The 21,943-nt window shown below is 55.3% G+C and overlaps 6 protein-coding genes across 6 annotated transcripts; 3 read left to right on the top strand and 3 right to left on the bottom strand.

The window, feature by feature from the left end:
- Positions 1 to 421: 421 nt before the first annotated feature.
- Positions 422 to 2,039, top strand: WHR41_03200 (uncharacterized protein). The gene is made up of 2 exons (XM_069371806.1): positions 422 to 1,466; positions 1,520 to 2,039. The coding sequence occupies exons 1-2, from the start codon at positions 576 to 578 to the stop codon at positions 1,892 to 1,894; spliced, it is 1,266 nt and encodes a 421-aa protein (XP_069231271.1). The 5' UTR covers positions 422 to 575; the 3' UTR covers positions 1,895 to 2,039.
- Positions 2,040 to 2,163: 124 nt separating this feature from the next.
- Positions 2,164 to 6,546, bottom strand: WHR41_03199 (uncharacterized protein; the record flags this gene model as incomplete). The annotated part of the gene is made up of 1 exon (XM_069371805.1): positions 2,164 to 6,546. The coding sequence occupies one exon, from the start codon at positions 6,544 to 6,546 to the stop codon at positions 2,164 to 2,166; it is 4,383 nt and encodes a 1,460-aa protein (XP_069231109.1).
- Positions 6,547 to 6,796: 250 nt separating this feature from the next.
- Positions 6,797 to 7,891, bottom strand: WHR41_03198 (uncharacterized protein). Its single transcript, XM_069371804.1, has 4 exons — positions 7,748 to 7,891; positions 7,404 to 7,688; positions 7,189 to 7,225; positions 6,797 to 7,131 (listed from the first exon to the last, which is right to left on the bottom strand). Exons 1-4 carry the CDS (start codon positions 7,830 to 7,832, stop codon positions 7,071 to 7,073), a joined length of 468 nt encoding a protein of 155 aa, XP_069231110.1. The 5' UTR covers positions 7,833 to 7,891; the 3' UTR covers positions 6,797 to 7,070.
- A 2,498-nt stretch (positions 7,892 to 10,389) lies between these two features.
- On the top strand, positions 10,390 to 10,762 carry HCh-1_1 (Hydrophobin-1; the record flags this gene model as incomplete). The annotated part of the gene is made up of 2 exons (XM_069371803.1): positions 10,390 to 10,588; positions 10,647 to 10,762. 2 exons carry the CDS (start codon positions 10,390 to 10,392, stop codon positions 10,760 to 10,762), a joined length of 315 nt encoding a protein of 104 aa, XP_069231107.1.
- A 914-nt stretch (positions 10,763 to 11,676) lies between these two features.
- On the bottom strand, positions 11,677 to 15,017 carry WHR41_03196 (uncharacterized protein). The gene is made up of 2 exons (XM_069371802.1): positions 12,673 to 15,017; positions 11,677 to 12,618 (listed from the first exon to the last, which is right to left on the bottom strand). Exons 1-2 carry the CDS (start codon positions 14,677 to 14,679, stop codon positions 12,004 to 12,006), a joined length of 2,622 nt encoding a protein of 873 aa, XP_069231108.1. The 5' UTR covers positions 14,680 to 15,017; the 3' UTR covers positions 11,677 to 12,003.
- Positions 15,018 to 15,416: 399 nt separating this feature from the next.
- On the top strand, positions 15,417 to 19,324 carry WHR41_03195 (uncharacterized protein; the record flags this gene model as incomplete). Its single annotated transcript, XM_069371801.1, has 3 exons — positions 15,417 to 15,809; positions 15,948 to 18,939; positions 19,004 to 19,324. The coding sequence occupies exons 1-3, from the start codon at positions 15,670 to 15,672 to the stop codon at positions 19,322 to 19,324; spliced, it is 3,453 nt and encodes a 1,150-aa protein (XP_069231105.1). The 5' UTR covers positions 15,417 to 15,669.
- Positions 19,325 to 21,943: the final 2,619 nt, after the last annotated feature.

Below are 21,943 nucleotides of genomic sequence, written 5' to 3'. Positions count from 1 at the left end.
AAAGGGCTCAGTGGCTTCGTGGTACTCATGAAAATGCTTTCCTCTCTGTGCTCAGGTATCTTAAGCACATATTGTGGCATGCCAAATCTTTTGCAACAAGGGCCTAGACCAACGCTCAGCGGCACGCACGCTCGCTTGAGACATTCCCGCCGTGACAACAACCGACCTCAGCAACGCTATCACATGGCAAATGTCTCGCCTAAAATATGCCAAAAGCCCCGCCTGTTCCTCCCCAGTGGCACTGTTGCTGTGTGCGAGTGGTAGATGACGGCTGTGCCGTGGCCCGAAAGCAGCGATGTCTTTCTTTGGCCCGTCTCATGCAAGTCCGACACACGGCAGTGTTCTTTCTTTATCTCTACGCCATCTCACCGTAGGCTTATCGCGGGGTTACGAGGGCAACTTCTTTGTTCAAGAAGCCGTGGCTGGATTTCAGGGACGCCTTCTTCATTCACAGTGCTTGCCATTGTCTTTATGCTGTAAGGAAGGACGAGGCCTTTACTGCAGTCCACTCAAGAATCTCTTGGCCAGTGACCACTTCCCATCTGAACGCTGAAATTTTACAAGCTGAAATCGTCATGACAGGTTCCATCCGTTTCTTTGGTCTTTGTGTCCTTGGCCTCTGCATTCTCCTCGGCCATGCGGATGCCGGTGCTAGTCGAGGATGCGGCAAGGCTCTCAACCCAAGACTCAAAAAGGGCGGTACCGGGCAGAGCAACAAAATCAATATCACCACCTCAAAGGGTGTCAAAAGGACTTTCCTCCTACACTTTCCCGACAACTACGACGAGAACAGGCCCCACGGTCTGATCTTTTCTTTCCATGGCCGCACCCGCGATGGAGCCCAGCAAGAGTCGCTTTCGAAGATGTCCGAGTCGTCCAAGAACCCGCACATGCTGGTCGTGTATCCGGATGGCATTGACAACCAATGGCAGGGCGACCCAGCAGCGACGACGGACGACGTTGGCTTTACGCTGGACATGATCAACGCCCTTGAGGCACAGTACTGCATTGACCCAGACCAGATTTTTGCCGCCGGACAGAGCAACGGAGGCGGCTTTTCTGCTAACATTCTCGCTTGTGACAGTGTAGCGTCCCAACGGATTGCAGCCTTTGCCGGAGTCTCAGGGGCGTACTACCAAGGAACCTCAGATGCTAACTGCGACGCTAACACTGTCCACATCAAATGCAAGCCTGGCCGCAAGAATGTCCCTGTGATTGAGTTCCATGGTAAGAAGGATGAGACGATTCCCTACGACGGCGGCAAACGACGCAACCGCTGCTTGCCGTATATCCCCCACTTCATGACTGCCTGGGCGCAACGCAATGGCCTCAGTACCCGGCCTACAAATACCAGCCTACACAGCGGGCATGTTCAGAAGATGGAGTGGGGCAATGGCAGCACCAAAGGGATCAACACTCACTATGCGATTGACAACATGCCTCACACGTGGCCTGGCGACAGCAAGGTAAGCTTGATTCTCTGACAAGCTAGTCAAACATCCTATTAACCCTTGTATAGTACTACGTGAACGCCACCCCTCTCATAATGGATTTCTTTGAGAAATGGACGCTCGCCACCACACCCAGCGCGCGCACCGCAAGCTACAGCTCGTCCATGAACGCGCCCGCACCCATCTGCCCATACAAGAATGGCCAGCAATACTGGTCAAGCGGCAAGAACTTCAGGATCAGCTGCAGCGCCGACACACCCAATACTCCTGCTTACACTGGCGCGACCATGCCCGGCTCCTTCGCGGCCTGCATCGCCGAGTGTGCCGCCGAGGCACAGTGCGGTCACGCCGTCTACTATTACGACAGATGTTGGAAGAAGAAGGGCAGGCCGAGCTATATCGCGAGAGCAGGGGATTTTGCGAGGGTTGCTGTCAAGAATTAATACTTTTGCGGGTTCATGGCGTTTGGGATAGCGGAATTCTTGAAATGGGTTTATGGAAAGATACCCGGCACTTTCTCACAATCTGCCGACTAGCGATATAGTTTCGCCATTAATAAGACAAATAATTCAATTTCCATTCCTGATACTCACCATTATCTCCTCTCACACGCATCCCCTACTCGAAATGACACCGCGACTCACGTCTTCATCACCGCCGCTCCAATTCGAAAAGCAGCAATTCCTCAAACTTCACCATCTACCCACAACCCCTACAGCCTCAACCGATTCCTGCCCCTCCCCTCCCTCCACTGCACCTCCCTCAACCTCAATCCATCCCTCTCCCTCTCCCGCGCCCTCGCACTCCTCCCTCCCACGCCCCCATCCCACTCGCCACCACTTAGCAAATTCACCAACGCCCCATTCGCCTCCATCAGCTCCTCAAACTCCCCCTCCTCCACCACCCGCCCCTGGTCCAGCACCACGATCCGCTCCGCGACTTCCATCTGCTCGCGGTTGTGCGTGATGATCAGCACCGTCATCTCGCGCCCGCGGTCCGCCAGCAGGCTTTTGAGCGTGTCGCGCACGAGGCCCGCGGACTCGACGTCTAGCGCCGAAGTGGCCTCGTCCAGGATGAGAACTGACGGCTTGCGCACGAGCGCGCGCGCGATAGCCACGCGCTGCGCCTGTCCGCCCGACAGCCCCAGGCCGCCGTCGCCGAGCAGCGTCGCGTAGCCCGAGGGCAGGCTGGCGAGGAAAGTGTGGATGCCGGCTGCGCGGGCGGCGGCGGCGATCTGGGAGGGGTGGTTGTTGGGGGAGTCCGGGGGGAGGCCGTAGGCGATGTTTTCGGCGGCAGTGGCGGCGAAGATGGTGGGTGATTGCGGGACGGCGACGATGAGGGAGCGCAGGGAGGGTGTGTCGACGTTTTTGATGTCGCGGCCGGCGAGAGTGAGGTCGCCGAGGGCGGAGGGCGACCAGGGGTCTTTGGGGGTCGTGGTGTAGAGGTTGAGGAGGAGGTTGGCGATGGTGGATTTGCCGGAGCCGGAGCCGCCGACGATGGCGGTTGAGGTGCCGGGTTTGATGAGGAGGTTGATGTTTTTGAGGGTGGTGACTTCTGGGCGCGAGGGGTAGGAGAAGTCGAGGTTGTTGAACATTATGTCTCCGATGCTGGTTACTTTGGTGTCGCCAAGATGCTCGTGCGAGTCTTCGGGAAGCTGGGCGAGACGTAGTAGTCGAGATGCGGTGTCTTTTGCTTGTCCGATTTGCGGTACGTATGACAACAGGGCGCTGACGTTTGTGATCGTAAAAACTAGTAGTGCGCAGACTTGGAGCAAGCCTGGGACTGCTGAGGGACCACTTTCGCGCGCAAGTACTGTCCCGACATAAAAGATGAGTGCAGTGCTAAAGACGCCGGCGGAGTCGGACAGACCGTAGAAGAAGCCGGAAAGCAATGCACGTATGAAGCCGACCTTTAGCGCGTAATTCGTGGCGACGGTGTACTTCTGCAAGAAATGGTCTTCCAGGGTCAGAGCCAGGACTGTTCTAATGTTCGTAAAAGTCTCGTTCATGATGGAGCTTGCAGATTCCGCAGCATCGGTGCTTATGGTCTCCCATCTTCCACTGACGACGGCGAAGGCGTTAGTGACGAGGAACACATAGGGTCCCGCGGAAAGGCATATGAGAGCGAACTTCCACTGTCCAACGATAGCCCAGATAACAGCCACGAGTGACATGAGCGCTGCTGAGAAGATCATGCCAACGAAGCGGCCCAGTATGTTCTTCATCTCTTCCGCGTTTCGGTCGAGGCCTTCGGTCAAGCGCGATACTGAATTGATCTCCTTGTCGAAGAAAGCGCGTGGCTGATCCAGTACCCGAATCATTGCTTTCTCTCTGATTTTGTCCACCCAGCATTGACCAGCGTATTCCAGAAGGTAGCGGAATAGATATGTATGTACACCGTCAACGGCTGCAACACCAAGCATCGCCATGGAGTAGATCAAAGTCTGACGAATGCGACCTTCCTTGATCGAGTAAGCCGCAAGCAGTTTTGAGAAGACGTAGGCAAATACAGGCGTCGAAGCGGCGTGAATCCCGGCTCCCCAAAATCCAGCGATCGTGACACACCGTTCAGTCCAATTGAGATTCGGCCATACGGTCGACAAAATCTCTTTGAAAGATTGCTGCCTGACATCGTCGGCTTGTTCCTCTTCTTGGTCATCATCAGCCCGTTTGGGCTTTGATCCTGTCGCAGTAGATGAAACGTCGTCATGAACCGGTCTTCGCCGCCGTGGCCGCACATCCCCATGGGCTGCCCGTGCCTCTGCAGCTTGTCTTCCTGTTCTGTCGACCAAGTTCTCGAGCATAACGGACATTCGCAGCATCGTCGACTGCCGTTCACTCACTGGCGAATTTAGTTGTGAATTTTGTTTGCCATCAGGCGAGTGGGGCTCCCATTCAGTGATGATAGCTGGCAAAGTAGGCGGAGTTATTGCCAGACGTAGGAATGGTGACGCGAAAGCAGATGTTGGCCCAGTTGTGCCTGCTGCGCGCATGCCGGGTACAGGTCCACCTTCGGCGAAGACCTGGGGCATCATGGATGTTCTCTTGTTCTCAACCGCAGTAAGCCGCTCTTCGAGAGGATCGGGCGTTGGGCTCATCTCTTCCGAGAATATCGAGATATAGTCAATAGAGGAGCCACGCGTGTAGACTGACTCAAAGGTGGTATTCTTCCTCGAATCGTACAGTGAGTCGGTCGCGCGGTCTTCCGGTCGTAGGAATGCCTGGAAAGGTGTGTCTTTGAGTCGTTCCATGTGCTTCCTGAAGCCTTCCTGTACAAGCTGCCCCTGCTCCAGCACGAACACGTAGTCATCTGCCAAGATTTGGGAGATATCGTGGGTGATGATAATCGTAGTTTTGCCCTGCCTCCATTGACGAATGGCATCCATCATAAGTGCTCTGCTGATGTGGTCAAGAGCACTGGTAGACTCATCCAGCATTAAAATCGGAGTATCGCGTAGCCGTGCTCTTGCCAAAGCCATCCTCTGCCGTTGACCACCTGACATGGTGCCGCCTTTGTAGCCAACGATTGTATCAAGGCCGTCTGGAAGATCCGTGATCATCAGCTGCAGCAACGCGAACTCAACTGCTTCCATGACCTCAGCCTTGGTGACCATTTCGGATTCGTGTCGACCAAACGCAATGTTTCGGAAGATTGTGTCGTTGAACAGCAAGCTCGTCTGCTCGACTAAGGTGAAGTTGCTCCTCACCCAGCCAACGTCTAATGACTCAAGCGGCACGCCGTCAACAGCGATGGATCCCACAGACGTCGAGTAGAAGCGCATGAGCAATTGACTAAGAGTGCTTTTGCCAGAACCACTCTTCCCAATGAGGAACGTGATCTCTCCAGACGGTATCCTCATTGTCACATCGTCCAGAGCCAGTTGGTCGGGCCGAGTCGGGTAGGCGAAAGAGACGTTCCTCACATCAATGTCCCCTTTGCAAGTCTCAGGGCGAACAAGATCTTCGGCTTTTTTTAGTGCGCCCTCGTGTTCAACCTCAGCCATGACTGTGCGCAATGTCAAGCCTGCAGTCCGCCCCTTCTCCAGAACGATGATCTGAGGTAGGATGCCTTGAACGGCCTGGAAAGCCGCAATAGCGGAGAGAAAGCATGTCATGACGTCTGCAGTTGTCTTCTTTTGTTTATCAATGAGGACGCCGCCGTAGAAGAAACCTTGGACGAAGATCGTTGAGGCCAGAAAACCTAGGAAGCCCATCTGCATGGCATGGACGTTTGCGACTCGGTAGTACCACAAAGCCGCCTCCTTGACCTTCCTGATGTACTTTCCAAGTTCGATCTCTTGGCCGTTGAAACATTTCACGGTCTCGATTGCCGAGAAAGCGCTGACTAGATATTTCTGAGCGTCGCTGAGCTTTCCTTGCTGGTTGGTCAACGCAGTTTGCATAGGTCGTCCGATCCAGATTACCAGACCCATGATCAGGGGGACGCTGGAGATTGTGACTAGCGTGAGGTCCCATGAGAAATAGAAGGCTTGAACCATCGACAGCACAAACGTCGACGTTAATGAGAACATCCCGCCAAGAGGCTGAGAAGTGGCAAGTTGAAGCTCTCTGATCTGGGCTTGTAGGCGAGGGAGCAAAGCGCCGATGCCGTTCTTGCGCATGTCGTACCACTCTATGTCTTTCTCCAACAGGCTATGGAATAGTCTGTCTCTTGCGCTTTTTGCTTGCAACTCTCCAAACGACATCCATGCCGCAAACTCCCCCGAGTTGGTAATCCATGTGGCTCCGGCCAATGCTACGAAGTAAAGCACATATTTTCTGTCATCGTTGTACAATTGCTCTCCAGAAAGCTGCCCTGCTCCGAGCAGCGAGAAACTCTCGAAGACTTTGCCCTGAATCCAAGCATTTATTGGGGGCGATGCTCCCGCAATCAAGGAGAAAATGATGCCGACGGTGAGTGTGGGTATATTTGACTTCGTCGTGAAGAAGAAAAGGGCGCGCCATGGTGCCTTCTGAGCATCGTCCGAAACCGTGAAATTTGTCGTAGTTCTGTATATCTTCGCGGAGCTTGCGTTGCTGTTTCCAGAGGTGGGCCGCTCAGTCCGCCGGGTCTTGGGTTTCAAGGCTGGTGGCATGAGGCAAACGTGGTGGATGCCATGCGCTCACGCGGTCGAGAAGAAGAAGGTACCTGAAATCATCAAGTAATGATAGCGTACGAAGATGCGGTAGTTACACAAAAGCGTGGCTCGCGTTGCGACTTGGAACTGACGTTGCTGTTTGCGGCAAAGCCGAAGCGGTAACACAGAAGGGGCAATGCCGGGTTAGTATTGTTCTCGACCTGATGAGCCACGTACATATTTCAACATTTGACATCACAGGAAATAATTGCTCGTAAACTTAACTTCGCATTCCTTCACGCTGCATATGTGTCCTCATACAACAATTGTCACCCGCGACACTGTCAAATTGATCGTCGGGTCGATCCGGCTCTGCAGCAACCGGCCTCTTTTCGCTTCTGTTGTGCGAGGCAATGGGTATGTGGCTTGAGATCTGAGTGAGATCCCGAGAGCTGATCTCTCTGCAGAAGCTTTTGGGAGCTTTACTTGACAAGGTTGTCGCGTTACTGTCGTAAAGTTGTCTATCGTCCTGCTTTGGATGCTTAAGATGAGCCCTCCTTCTTCGCCTTCTCGTGGATCCAGTCGTTGAGGCCAGCGCGGTTCCTATCAACAATGAGCAAGCGGTCCGAAAGAAGGCTAGATCTACATCGAATAACAAACCTGGCGATCTCGATGGCGTAAAACTGCATGCGAACAGCTAGAGGCAGCGTTAGCTTAATCAATCGTTGCAGGGAACTTGAAGGACGGATGTGGCCTGCAATCAACGATGTAGGGAACCTCAATCGCGTGTGAGCAACCGGTGTTCGCTCCAACGTAGAACGAATGCCCTATCACAGAAGGTATCGAAAAATATGCATCCCGGTTGATGTTCTTACCGAAAATGGTCTCCTTCTCTCCGTACTCCCACGCAGGGTTGGCACGCAGCATTGTGCCGAAGTTGTAGTCGTCAACCTTGCCTTCGTAAGTGTTGATAAAGTTGCGCCACCTCTCCTTGCCCTGCTTGCTCTTCATCTCGTCCTCGTTGATCGTGGCCTTGAGGTCATAGTCGGGGAACTCCTTGAGGAAGTGCTCGTGAATATCGTCGTCAATCTTGGTCAGGCGCAGCTTAGAGCCAGGCATCTTCTCGAGGATCGACCAGTATGTGGTCATGTGCTGGACGACTACACATAAAATGTGAGTGCGACTCATGCGAAGAAAGGCTGGCGGCCGAAGCACTCACCCTTCACAGCGAACTGCTTCTCGATATCCTCGAAGTTGTCCGCATTCTCGGCGTTGATTGGTCCGTTAGGCGTTTGGACAGACATATTTGCGAATGTGATATATTCCTATTAGGAGTAAATGTATGTATCGAACTCAGTGATATCACGAATTCTGGCGCAAAGTGAGGCATCTTGAAAATGACGCGCATGCGGGGCTTTTTCGACGGAGAGGGCCGCCCGGCGGCAGCGGATCTTTGGCGCCCCACCTCAGCAAAGGGGTCGACTGTGAACAACTACACTTCCCTCATGTCACTGCACCTTCGATTTCTATCATCTCACAACCTGCCTGTCTTTCGGGCCTTTGCTATTTTCTAACACTGCTATCTTGATTCCAGTATTGAGGAAGAGGACGCATCCTCGACAGGCCTCTCAATCAGTCAAAGAATGTCTATACCCATCATCAGATGAGTTAGAACTCAAGAGCATGAAATTCTGGCATCTTTTCGCAAAGCCTTCTTCAACAGGCTACAGCGTAGCAGTGGAATGGCAGCCCTTCGCTGAAGTCTTTCGGGCATGGGACTAGGATTGTCGGCAACGACGAACTGCCCAGTGCCGTTGTTCAGACGTCCCTCTCCATTGACGACTCTTCTCTACCAGCAATGACGAAAGTGCCGCTGCAATGACAGCGAGGCTTTTCTCGGACTCAGAACCCTTCGTCCGTGCTGAAATAGCATTGCGCTCTTGTCGAGTCTCGGAGCAGGAAGCAGCCGGTGTAGGCTTACCCGACTTCCATTTGTCTCTCAAGTATCGACTTCCTGTGGTTGCATAGACGAGGAAACCTACCATGGTTATGATCTAGTCTCGCTCGCAAGGCCGAATGATTACTCGAAACTCTCCCGGTGGACATTGCGAGAAGCGCTCTATTAGGCTTGCGGCGAGAATCTTGGGTTTGAGGAACGCCAGTCGCTGCAAACCTCTCCAAGGGTGCCGCATGCGACTTTCAGCAGTCGGCCGAGTTTTCCCATGAACGTTTCAATTGCTCTGAGGACTTCAAAGCTCGTATGGTAACCACAGAGTCAGCGCTTCTTCTCGCATATCCTGAGCCCCGCTTGCACCAGCCTCTTCTTTATTCTTCATTCCCTCTCGATGCACCTTACTCTTCGCTTGGACGTTACTTCGTGAATGACAGAAAAGAGGATATGGGATTTGCGAATAGGACGCAAAACAAACAACTCTGTGGTGAATTTGTGCAACAAAGACATTTTTCATCATGGTATCCTTCAACAGTTTCGAAGGGTCTCGGCCTAACCGGCAATGTTTCTCCGCGGCGTGATATGTATCACATGCTTACAATCACAACCCGCCGCGAATCTGGAGCTAGTGATGCTCGGATGGGCTCCAAGGACGCTTTCACACGCCGGTGAACATTTCTCATCTTGTTTCCGTCGAGACGGTGAGATGCCTGCAGCCTAACAAATCTCGGTGTTCGACGTAGTCCCCGCATGTTCCCGCCTGGCTGTAGGTGCGAATTTAGCTCGGCGGATCATAGCTATAAAATGTGAGCGATATAGGCCAGCATCAGGGGAGCCGATGGGCTTCCGGGGGCCAAAGATGCACCAAATCCCCCTGGGAGAAACGGGAAGATCTCAGAGACTTTCGGATCGACGCCTTAACGGTTCCTTTGGTGGAGTCTCTTGCGGGGAGAATAAGCTCCACACAGTGTCTCTCAACACCCGACTGGACGCAGCCAAGTCGTTGTGGTATCCTGCCTGCAGACCGACATGTCTGCAGCCCGTCCGACTGATACCTGAGTACAGCGTGTGACGCAGCATGAGCCTCACCGAATTTCTCGTTTACTGACCGAGTTTTCGTACAGGTAGCTGTTGCCGTTTTAGGGCGGAGGACTGGACCCAGGCATATGAGGTCGATCATTTCAGATGCCGCAACAAAGCACAGCTGGTCAGGCGTTGTACGGCCCACCGAGCTGTGGGCTTATGGGGTCCCGAAAGGGACACCCACGTGGTATCCGCTTTCCGATGAGTCTCTTTGGGGCTCGACCGTGCACCGCTCTTGCCCTTGATTTGACTAGGACGTAGTCCAAGGGAGCGACTCTCCACACCGTGCACGAACGCGTTGCCTCCTACTGGCCGTGCTCGATCTCATCCTGGCAATGTCTTGGATACTCAGGTCCTAGTCTGGTTTTTGTGGCGATCCGAAGCTGGCTGGCAGCAGTGCCTCCGAGTGAGCCACATGTAAAATCTATCGGGTAGAGCTGTGATTGCAGGAAGATAATGCGAAGATAACAGGGTACGCATTTCGCTGCCACGTCCGAGACCTTCAAGGCCATACGGTCCTCAGACTCTGTCTCTGGCCGTGAATATGCAAGCCAAGACCTTCACCGTTGTGAAATAAACTAGAGACAAGGAGGCCGGCATGTGGATTGAGATCGCCATACATCACCTATATCACCCTGCTATAGCAAGCCGCCCAAACAGCGGTGGGACACCGACTACCCAAACATCAAGGCACTCGAATGGTATAAAGAAGACCTTCTCGACCGCCCAAAGGCAGATTTTTCTCCTCATCCAACACATCAATCCAACAACCACATTCGCTTCTACAACCCTTTTACGACTTTAAGTCAACCAACCCAATCAACACAATGGCCTTCATCAAGACTCTCCTCATCGCCTCCGTGGCCGCCCTTGCCTACGCCGCCCCCCAGGGCGCCTCTGACGGCAACACCAAGATCTCCGCCTCCAAGGACTCCCAGGAGGCTGCCTGCGGCAACGGCCAGAAGCTCGCCTGCTGCAACAGCGGCGAGGACCTCATCGGCGCCAACTGCCTGAACGTCCCCATCCGTACGTTCCCACGATTCCTCCAACAGTTTATAAATCCTTTACTGACACTCGAACACAGTGGCCGTCCCCATCCAGCAGGCCTGCGGCTCCAACGTCGCCGCGTGCTGCAAGACCGGCGATGCCTCCGGCAACCTCATCAACCTCGAGCTCAACTGCCTGTCCCTCCCCCTCTAAGCGCGCAGTCAGCTTGATTGGATCAGTCTCGACCAGCCTCTTTCCGCACTTGCAGAGAGATCTTACGGCCATTGGGATTGGTGGCCTCTGCCCATCTTCTTTCTTCTTCGGGCATGTCCGGTTCTTAAGTAATAGGGTTGTCCCTTGATACGATTATATATTTACGCAATTATGATGTCCGCACTTTGTGGGCCGTTGCAGAAAATCCTCCCTCTCTTCTTCTCCCATGATGTCCTTATGCTCTCTTTGCGAAGAGCCCTCACTCTGTCTTAACCCCGAGACTGTGCCTTGAAAAGGGAACAGTGATCGTTGTAACCACACACGCCCTGCTCACCGCTATTTGGTGTCCTCGCCATGAGCTCTACTCCATCGATCAGATGAATGCCGTAGCATACCAACCTACCATCCCCTGGAACTCCACGGTAGAGGCCGCCCGGGCGAATCTTACACCCTTCTGCAGCACGTGCCGTTGGTGCCATCGTTCAATTTGTTCAACAAACCCGATTCGGGTACATCCCGACCGCATACAATTATCGTTGAGTTGCATCGTTGCCGCTCCTCACTCAAATGGCGGTCTAGACATCGTCCAGCCTGCATCTGCGGGTAAGTAGGGTTAGGGTTGGGGTAGGGTGCGTTGGTCGGAAACGCGTGATTTGATTGATGGAAGGACAAAGTACTGCCCATGACGGATACAATGATCCTTTTCGTGAATTTCCATATAGTTTTAATGCGCTGCAGTGCGATCTGTAGCGCGTGATTATTTCATATTCGCAAGCATGAGCTCCAGACGTTCGGAAGCGACGAGGGAGAAAATCGTCATTGCTCTGGCTTGCATGACACCTCAATTTTGACATTTGCATTGATATCAGACCTCCGCACACGCATTCGAGGGGCGTGGAAATCAAACATACGAACGAGAGAGCAAGTCATGTCATTTACTGTCATGCAACGCTCCTCTCTTCTCGCGAAGGACGACAACCAGAGGACCCCATACAGCGGTGCCCAACCCGTCCAAGGACCGACAAATCACGCAGCTTGCAAACCAAGACGCGAAAGGATTCATACCTCCACAAAGTAATCGGCATAAAATTCGTACGTACGAAGGGGAGAAATAACACAATGCCGCTCGCAAATGCTGCCCAACCGCAGCACCCACGCTCGCCAGCAGAAAAGAAAAGAAAAAACCTTCGGAATCCGGTCCAAAACCCCGTCATCGTAAACTTCTACATCAGGGCATTTCTTTAAGGCGCCTGCCTCATCAAGAATGTCGCATTATCCAAGAACCCACTAACAACATCCCCATACGCCGACTCCTGGCCCTTCTTGACGCGCGCGATCTGCGCCCGCAGCACATTCGCGTCCACCTCGAGCTCCAGCTCGTACTTAGGCGGGACGCCCGCGCTCTCGACCTTGGTCAGATCGACCGAGTACGCGAGGTGCTTATAGCTCAGGCGGTCCTTCCTGCGCTCGGGCGGCGGGGGCTTGTCGTGCGCAGGCGGTTCGACGAGGTCCTCGAGGCGCAGGTCCGGGCGGTCGAGGTTGACTTCGAGGTTCATGGAGATGCGGCAGTCGTAGGGCTCACCCGGGTTCTGGATGTGCAGGTCGCCGAGGGGCACTTTGATGATGTGCGCGATCACCTGCTTGGTTTTCGTGTTGCGTGTCGTGCGCAGGCGGAGCTCGCGGCCGTGCAGGGGCTTACGCTGCACGATCGGTGGGAGGGCGGCCAGGCCGGCGGGGGAGAGGGTGGCGAAGGTGTCGGTTTGGTAGAGGTGTTCGTACTGCATATGTACGCGGCCGGGGGCCATGGAGGCTTGGGCTGTGGAGTTGAGGAATTTGTTCATAGCTTCGTGCTCGGGCTGTAGTAATGTCAGCATTGATTTGCCTGCAGGTTGCAGTGGGATGACGCTTACCTCTTCCATCCGACTCTCGAAGCGGTATTGACTGTTCAGACTCGGATGAAGAACGCCGACACTCATGAGTGGTCCCTGCGCTCTGTCGCGCTCTCCAGAACGCACCAGTGTGCCAATCTTCGCTTCAATCTCAATAGTACCAGTGCGAGGGTCAGTTCCGATATCTGCGTGCTGCTCAAGCAGCGACCAGAACCAGTCTTGCACGACCCTCAGCATTGAGGGAATCGGTGTGTTATACTTGAAGGTCTTTTCCCACGGCCCTAAAACAGAGCGAGCTCGAATAAGGTCAGTGTCCAGTGGCGGATCCTGCAGCCATGGCTCAGCTGGAACCGGTGCGCCGTTGGTCTGTGGGTGTCCATTTGCTCGTTGATGAGGATGAGGTGCCCTTGCGAGTTGTGGTGTTGACCGAGCTTGCTGTTGATGGTGGAGTTGTTGCTGCTGTTGACGAGGGGGCGGTCTGCCATTCTGTCCATTAAGACCGTTCGCGCCGTCGAACCTCGGGTTGGATCTCGCAAGTGTAGCCCAGATCGGCCTTTCAGCATACTTCCGCTTCTTCTCACGTTTTGTTGGCGGCTCCGATACCGGCTCGTGATCAGCTGGGCGTTTACGAGAATCTGTTGACTTCTGGTCAAAATCGCCATTCGACACGCTCCTCATAGCTGGCTGCACTGGCTGCTGTAAGAGAGCATGTGATGCTGGCTCCTGCTTGACATCCATATAGCGTGGTGATTGCGCGACCGCGCTTGACCTTGCATCAATGCTGTGGTTCCGAGCAGTTGTGCTGCTTCTATCTGACGACGGAACCTCTTGAGATGGGGTCAGGAGGTTATCCATCCCCATCTTTTGATTTTGGTGCTGCGGATGAGCCGCGTTCGAGAACAAAGGAGTCTGAGGAGCGGGTTGGCTCGGCGCATCTGAATACGACACTTGGGATGACCGTGAGCCCATTTGTGTTACATCGCTCGCTGAATTAACGAATGAGGACTGCGCCACACCTATCTGGCGCCCCGCGACCGGGGATTGCACGTGACTTTGTGCTTCATATGGCTGCGGGTGACTGGAGGTGCGCGCACTGTAGCCCTCGTTCACGCTGCTTTGTCGTGATCCATGAGAAGGGAGGCGCGGAACCACCTTTGTCTTGGGACTAACAGACAGGCTGCGTTCGCGCTCTCCTTGGCTAAGGTAATCACTCGTTCTTCGCACCTGCGGCGACTGTCGGCTATAGGCACTTGGCGAGTCGATCAAGTTGCCTACGCTAGGTTGATGTTGGGCAGGCGATCCCGCGGCCATTCCATTCGATGCTCCGGAAAAATTGCGATGATGGCTTGGACTGAAGACTTCAGCATGGCTGCCATGTCCGGAGGTGCGTTGATACTGCAGTGAAGGTGGACCGAGGGGTGTACTAGGTTGGGAGTGTTGGTAATGGTGTTGCTGAGCCGATGGAGGTTGCGGAGGATGGGCAAATGTATTTAGGGGGCTCTGGCGGACAGAATGCGGCGTCTGCGTATGATGCGATGGAGGCGTAGGAGAATGGGAGGACGAGTATTGTGGGAAGCCTGGAGGCACACCACCTGGTGGCATCTGGGACGGCGTCGGAGGCTGTTGCTGGTATCCATGACTCATGGGCCGACTGCCAGGCGTTGCTGAAGAGTGTCCGCCATACTGTGGGTATTGCTGGCTAGGATGGGTTGCCACGGGACTTTGCGACGCGTGTTGCGGGAATGGATACTGTCCAGGCGCGGCGTTTGAAGGCGCATGCAGTGGTGTCGCGCCCTTACTATGGAAACCTATCGACCCAGTGGGCGATCTGTGTTCATGTAGCGGCGGCGCATACTGCGGAGTGCTCTGATGGGAGGGATGCTGGGAGAAGGATGCTGGAGGGCCATTTGCGCCTGGCGGCGGAGCAAAGGATGGAGGATGCGATTGCCGCTGAGCAGCAGGCGACGAGCTCTGAGGAGGTTTAGGCTCAGGCGCCGAGTTTGTGTTAAGCACCGACGAGAGATCCATGTTGCGCCGACTATTCGATGTTTATCCTGGCTCTTGTTCTCATTCCTGCTTGCCGCATGCGCCGACAACGGTGCGCTGCGATAATCTCACAACATCCAGTCCGATCGTGGGCGGAGGAGCACAGTTGACAGGTGCGCGCAAGGTACTCCCGGAAAGTGCGCGCTCGTCTCGTCCGTTTGTAGGGAGCTAGGTTGGGCGGCGGTGGTCAGCCCCTCGGAGTGGCTCGCAATGGCGCTACGTGCGCGCGGGAGCTACGAACAAGGCGACGATTAGCAGGGGCCTTGGACACGGAAGGTATTGTACAGGAACAGTAGCGGCGATGGTGGCCAAGACGTGGTGGATGTGAATGGAATCCTACGGGACATGCGCATGAAACGCCTGTCTACCGTTGCGGCGAGCTTGGCACTGCAGCTGCGACGTGGACGCTTCGGCCTGCCCGCCAGCAGCAGCGGAGCGCGGGATGCGCTGCAGACAGACAGTTGGGAACTACAGACAGCCGGAATGGCCACAGAGAGGTGTGGCGAGCTCTCGAGAGGAAGATGCCCGCACGTGCTTTAGGGTGTAAGTGAAGTCGCGTGCATTAGTCCGGCGGCGGGCTCTCGTGCCTCGTTGCTTGAGTCGGCGGGTGTGGCCGTGCTGGCCGGCTGGCTGTGGCGGCCGTCATGCCCGATGATGCGCGTTGTGTTCGCTCGTCCGTGCTGCTGCTCTGGGCTGCTCGGCCTGGCTGTTCGTCAGCGACACCACCACCTGCACTCCCTCCACCCCATCAACCATCACCGCGACCAACACCCTCTCCCGCACGTCCGCCTTCTGTCTGTCATTCCCTACCGCACAGGCAGTTCTCACGCATCCACGGCCCCGACAGCAGCCGGAACTGGATCGCCAGACAGCAGCCTCCTCGACCTTGAAACACTCCATCGCCACTGAGCTCACCTGGCACGCGATCATACATCTGCAAGAGACGGAGCGAGGCAGCTTTCAAATCCCATAATGCCGGCTCTCACATCTGCTGCGGGTCTGGTGGGCTTCCTGTCTGAGCCGGACCCAACCCTGCAGGCTTTCGCGCTCGAGAGGCTCAACGATGAGATTGACAGCGTCTGGACTGAGGTTTCTGGCTCCATTGGACAAATGTACGTGCTTTTTAAATGCTCGCATAGCTGTTGTTGTTAAGAAACGGCACTCTCGCCTGTTTTACACACTGCGGCTCAAGCGCTCGATACTCAGGTGAATCACCTTGTTTGGACAGCACGCTGACTAGTTCATCACAGAGAATCTCTTTACGAAGATGAGAGCTTTAGCCACCGCCGTCTTGCTGCGCTCCTTCTCTCCAAGGTCTACTACCAGCTGCAAGAGTACAACGAGTCCATGGTATTTGCTCTTGGCGCTGGCGACCTCTTCGAGATCGACGACCCTGCCGAGTACGAGGAGACTATCATTGCGAAATGCATCGACACCTACATTGCGCTCTGTGCCATGCACAACCCTCCGACTCCCGCATCCAAGACAGCATCCGGCAATGCCGAGTTCAACGACACCTTCACCGGGGCCAAGGGCTCAACAGCGGCCGCTGTTTCCACAACCAGCCCGACGACACCTTTCTCGCAGTCTACGCTGCCCAGCAAGTCTCTGCTCTCAAGAGATTTTGCCAACACCTGGGATTCAAGTGCCCCGGGTGGTGGCAACGCTGGCGTGGCAGGCGCGCACCCTCACCCCTTGACCTTGTCCACCACGGTTAAGAAGAACCTCCAGACTGTTATTCGTCGCATCTTCGAATCATGCTATGAGGAGGGCGAGTACAAGCAGGTTGTGGGGATCGCGGTTGAGGCTCGCAACATGGAAGTACTCCGTGAAGCCATTGAGAAATCTAGCCAGGAGGAGAAGGGCAAGGCCAAGCAGGGCGCTTCTGGGCAGACTTTCGAGCTCCTTGAGTACATTCTGGATATTTGCATGAACGTGGTCCAGGAGCGTGGCTTGCGTAACGAGATCCTGCGCCTGATCCTGGAACTTCTCAACGAGATCCCGAATCCCGACTACTTCGCGATTGCTCGCTGCGTTGTGTATCTCGACCAGCACACGATGGCATCGAATATGATCAAGCAGTTGATTTCGAAGGGAGATGGCAAGTCGCTTGCTGTAGCTTACCAGCTTTCCTTCGACCTCTACGAAAACGGAACACAGGAGTTCCTGCAGAAAGTTATGGAAGAGCTACCGGAGGACGAGAGTGCTGAGGAGTCTAAGACAAACGGTGAATCTGCTGCACCTTCGACACCTCGCGCCAACGAAGATGAGAACGCCGAGGAATCGAGCCAGCTACTCACTGAGCTCAACCAAAGCGCAAGCAAGGCTCAGAAGACCGTCGTCACTTCAAGAACAAAGCCTAAACTGGAGTCCGATGACCAGAAAAAGGCGTTTGACTCCGTTCGGGATATTCTGCGCGGAACCAAGAGCATTGACTTGAACCTGGAATTCCTGTTTAGGAACAGCAGGACCGACAAGGCGATCCTGAATAAGGTGAGGGACTCTTTGGAAGCTCGCAACAGTATTTTCCACACCTCCGTGACATTCGCGAACGCTTTCATGCACGCTGGAACGACTATCGACAGTTTCTTCCGCGAGAACCTGGAGTGGCTCGGCAAGGCCGTCAACTGGTCGAAATTCACTGCTACTGCAGCTCTTGGTGTGATCCACCGTGGTAACCTCGGTCAGGGCCAGAAGCTTTTGGAGCCTTACCTCCCGAGAGCAAATGGAGCTGCGGGCGCTGGAAGCTCTTACAGCCAGGGTGGCTCTCTCTACGCTCTTGGTCTTATCTACGCTAACCACGGTACTCATGTCCTGGACTATCTTCGCGAGCAATTCAAATCTACTCAAGAGGAGGTCGTCCAGCACGGTGGTGCTCTGGGTCTCGGTGTTGCTGGCATGGCTACCGGCTCTGATGAGATCTATGAGGAGCTCAAGAACGTGCTTTACACCGACTCCGCCATCAACGGTGAGGCAGTCGGCCTTGCTATGGGTCTTGTCATGCTTGGCACCGGCAACGTCAAGGCGCTCGACGACATGATCCAGTACGCCCACGAGACCCAGCACGAGAAGATTGTGCGTGGTCTGGCCATGGGTATGGCTCTCATCATGTACGGTCGCCAGGAAGGCGCCGACGAGCTCATCAACGGCTTGTTGGACGACGCAGACTCTGCCCTCCGCTACGGAGGCATCATGACTCTCGCTCTCGCCTACTGTGGTACCAGCAGCAACAAGGCTGTTCGCAAACTGCTGCATGTCGCTGTCAGTGATGTTAGCGATGACGTGCGGAGGAGTGCTGTCATGAGCTTGGGTTTTGTCCTCTTCCGCAAGCCCAGCGCTGTGCCTCGCATGGTTGAGCTTCTGTCCGAGAGCTACAACCCTCACGTGCGTTACGGTGCCACCATGGCTCTCGGTATCGCATGCGCCGGCACTGGTCTCGATGAGGCTATTGACCTGCTTGAGCCCATGATGAAGGACTCGGTCGACTTCGTCAGGCAGGGTGCTTTCGTCGCTGTCTCCATGGTGATGATCCAGGTCAACGAGACTCAGAACCCGAAGGTTGCTTCTATCCGCAAGCAGCTTCAGAAAGCCGTCAGCGACCGCCATGAGGACGCGATGGCCAAGTTCGGCGCTGGCCTCGCCCTCGGCATTATCGATGCTGGCGGCAGGAACGCCACCATTGGCCTTCAGACACCTACCGGCAACCTCAACATGGCCGCCATTGTCGGCATGGCTATCTTCACGCAATACTGGTACTGGTTCCCTCTCACACACTTCCTCGCCCTCTCCTTCACCCCCACAGCAATCATCGGTATCGACCAGAACCTCGAAGTGCCTAGCTTCAAGTTCCACTCGAACACCAAGCCCAGCATGTTCGACTACCCGCCCGAGCAGGAGGTCAAGGCCGAGGAGGCGCCAGAGAAGGTCAAGACCGCCGTGCTGTCCACGACCGCGCAAGCGAAGCGCAGAAAGATCGCCAAGGACCGCCAGAACCGCCGCGAGAGCATGGACATCGACCAGCCGACGACACCCAAGCCCGACGCCGACGCCGGCGACAAGATGGACGAGGACAACGTCGTCGACACGTCCAAGCCCGAGGAGAAGGAGAAGGAGGTCTCGCCCAAGGCCAAGCTGCTCAAGGAGAAGGCGGGCTACGAGCTGGAGAACATGAGCCGCGTCCTGCCCGCGCAGGTCCGCTGGATCTCTTTCCCCAGCGAGGGCCGATACCAGCCCGTTAAGAAGGTAAGCGTCTCTGCACCAACACTCCTTTCCCCCTCCAAAGAATCCACCACTAACACCTTCCCAGCCCACCGGCGGCGTCGTCCTCGTCGAAGACACCCAGCCCACAGAGCCCAAATCCCTCCTCGAGCTCAAAGCCCGTAAGAAGACCACCGCCTCCGCCCCGACCCCCGGCCAGCAGCTCGGCGGCGCAGGCGCAAGCAGCGGCTTCGACTCCGCCATGCCCGACTTCGCGCCCGTGACGCCCGGCGGGTTCGGCGCCGGCGCTGGCGCCGCGGCCGCCGCGGGCGTTCTGAACGCTGTTGATGAGGACGACGACGGCGGCGAGGAGGCGCCGGTGCCGGATGAGTTTGAGGTCGACGATGAGGACGCTGAGAGGGAGGAGTAGAGCGACGCCCCTTCGGATCCGGAGTCGGATGATGATTAAAGTGGCGGCTGGGACCGACGGATGAGCTGGAGAGGGAGAGGAGGCGCGGAGGTTTCATGATTTCTTTTTCTGTTGTTGTCCGTTTGAACAGCTAGTATAGAGTCCTCCTGTTGCAGGGGGGATTGTAGCGCTTATGCGAGTGTACGAGTATACTTTAGCACTTTAGCACATATCGATGGATTTCCGCTGATACGATATGGTTATGTGATAATGTGCAGGAGGTAGTTCTAGTAGCAACGAAGGGAGATTCTTTGACGTGATACATACCTTAGTACTACATTTGAGCTGCCGTTAGCAATGACGTCCGTCTTACCGTCGAGCACCCTCGAGGTGTATTATCTGTGATGATTCAAGAACATGGACACTCGACTAAGGCGGTGAGTCCGTCGCTGAGCCACAGATGGTAAGGTACCCTAGCGCGTGCCTAGGTGTACTATACGGCGTCGCCGTGAAGGTTCTGGAGATTACTCCGGCGCCGCGCAGAATACCGTCCTTGGCCAGGGCAATAGTGGGCAACCCAATGTGGTACCACAAGGGATCTAAGGTGAGTCTGGCGCCACGCAAAACACCGTCCGCGGCCAAAGCCACAGTGAGCAACCTACTACGGTACTACAAAACTCACAAAACCCCTAGAAACGAGTCTGGCGCCACGCAACACACCGGCCTCAACCAGAGCCACTCCTACTCTGCCATCGGAAGAGGCCTGGAGCTGGGCCCGCCGGGACGCAACCTGCCGGCTTTATAAGCGACCCGTGGGATCTTAATCTCCCACTCGGCGCGATTCCTGACTCAATAGCGATCAGTTTTGCGGGACGATGGACCTTCATACCGGCCGAGCGCCACGGCACGGAGGGGTCCCAAGGACCCGGATTCTTCGCGGGTTGAAATGTGCGGAGACTCATCAATGTAATGCACGTGGGCGCCACATTCCTGCAGTGTTGCCGGGAAGAGCAAAGGTTGACTCTACAGTAGCGGCAGGATTCATCCTTCTTGCCATGCTGACGGGTTCTGCGCCACGTGGAGATGGATTGAGAAGGTTTTCCATGACTCGATACAGGCACTTATCAGATGTGATATGTTAGCGGGACAATAGTTCTGTCGGGTTGTCCCGTGAGAAGTTTTGATTTCTCACGAAAGATGTGCTCGACACGAGTCTTCACGGCCAGATCCTAGCGGCGGTTTGTGTCATGTAACATTTCACTTAGGGCTAGGTCGTCCGAGGGTGGGGGAACCCAGTCGTGTTTGCACACCAGCTTTGCCGTTTAAGCCGTTGTCGGCAGGTACGGTTGCGATTGCTCGACGAAAGTTTGGAATGCAATCGTGGAGTTGGAAGGACGTGCATACGAGCAGCACGATTCGCGTTGTCCTAGAAAGGAGATGTTCAGATTGGCGGGTGCCGCGAGGGCAGGTCCTTTTGTCTAGCGATAAATGGAGGCAGTAAGGCATAGACATCACTTTGATATGACTGCCCTACTGAGCGCTGCTAAAAGGTTTATACGCGTGCATGTATTCCTAGGGCTAGGAACGTCACATCTAGGCATGCAGTTTCGGAGTGGTTAGGGCTCGGAATAGTTTGATAACGATCGATTGCAGTCATCGCATGATGCCAGATTATCGTATCAACCTTGCTTAATAACCCTTAGTCCACCTCTCTGCCAAATTTCTCTTTATTCCACTTCCACCAGACCGGCCAACTGTGCTCGGGTACAAGCGGCACGCCAGGCGTCCCCCGAGCACACATCTAGCTCGATCACATCCTATCGGCAGATATGTGACCGGCAAACACCTCGGCTACAGAAGACTAACGGCATAGGATTATTAGTACAACAATTGCGCAGCCTTACAAATCCTCGTCGGTAGGTGTGGTGGTGGAGAACGAGGCACGGCCCGGCAGATCATCGTGCGTCCCTGGTGCTGATCCTCCGGAAAGAAGGAGTGAGGGCTCGCATTCCCACCACCCCGTGACCCGGTTCCTCTCGCATCTCATCTACAGTAGCGCACGGCATCTGCGCACGACTGCCACGGCAAGTATCAGACTGCGCACTCGCTGAGCCTCACATACGAGACGCGATCCTCCCGGTCCTCCCTGCCGGCCGTCTTCTTGCCCCAACGGGCGGCACTAGGCACGCCGGCGTCAGCCTCGTGCGACGTCCACGCTATCGACTGTCCTGGCGCCAGGGCCAGGCTCTGCACGTCTCGCTGACTACTGCCTCAGCTGTGGGCCTGTCGCTGATTTACTTCACCTGACCCTCCGCGGACCGTCTCCACGACTCATACGCCCTTGAAACGTCCTGACGAGGTGGACCCCTGCGGCGATGGAGCCACATCCGGCCGTAGGCCAACCACTGCTGATGCGGTTGTCGGCACGCATGCATACCGTGACTGGAGTGATGTCGACTACGTTCCTTTCTGGATACAGCATCTTTTCGAACCGCCGCGGCATCGATCAGCATAACGTCGAAGTCAATCGCGTCTGAAGTACCAAACATCTACCTGACCAACCTCCTCATCTTCTTACCCAGGTGGTACTGGCTGCGAGTGCTAGGACGCGCAATCCGATCTTAGCGTGTGATGTGCGAC

Source organism: Cladosporium halotolerans, assembly GCF_011745625.1.
Source record: "Cladosporium halotolerans strain TM138-S3 chromosome Unknown Sca8, whole genome shotgun sequence".
NCBI classification, from domain to species: Eukaryota; Fungi; Ascomycota; class Dothideomycetes; order Cladosporiales; family Cladosporiaceae; genus Cladosporium; species Cladosporium halotolerans.
Note: the sequence above shows the minus strand (reverse complement) of the source record. Positions and strands in the feature narration are given on the sequence as shown.

Bases quoted from the DNA above. Each gene is read 5' to 3' on its own strand.
- WHR41_03200 (XM_069371806.1), top strand. From the start codon at position 576: ATGACAGGTTCCATCCGTTTCTTTGGTCTTTGTGTCCTTGGCCTCTGC. The intron at 1,467-1,519 runs GTAAGCTTGATT...ACCCTTGTATAG, and splicing joins CGTGGCCTGGCGACAGCAAG to TACTACGTGAACGCCACCCC.
- WHR41_03198 (XM_069371804.1), bottom strand. From the start codon at position 7,832: ATGTCTGTCCAAACGCCTAACGGACCAATCAACGCCGAGAATGCGGAC. The intron at 7,689-7,747 runs GTGAGTGCTTCG...TTTTATGTGTAG, and splicing joins GAAGCAGTTCGCTGTGAAGG to TCGTCCAGCACATGACCACA. The intron at 7,226-7,403 runs GTAAGAACATCA...CGCTGCCTCTAG, and splicing joins AGAGAAGGAGACCATTTTCG to CTGTTCGCATGCAGTTTTAC.
- WHR41_03196 (XM_069371802.1), bottom strand. From the start codon at position 14,679: ATGGATCTCTCGTCGGTGCTTAACACAAACTCGGCGCCTGAGCCTAAA. The intron at 12,619-12,672 runs GTAAGCGTCATC...ACATTACTACAG, and splicing joins TCGAGAGTCGGATGGAAGAG to CCCGAGCACGAAGCTATGAA.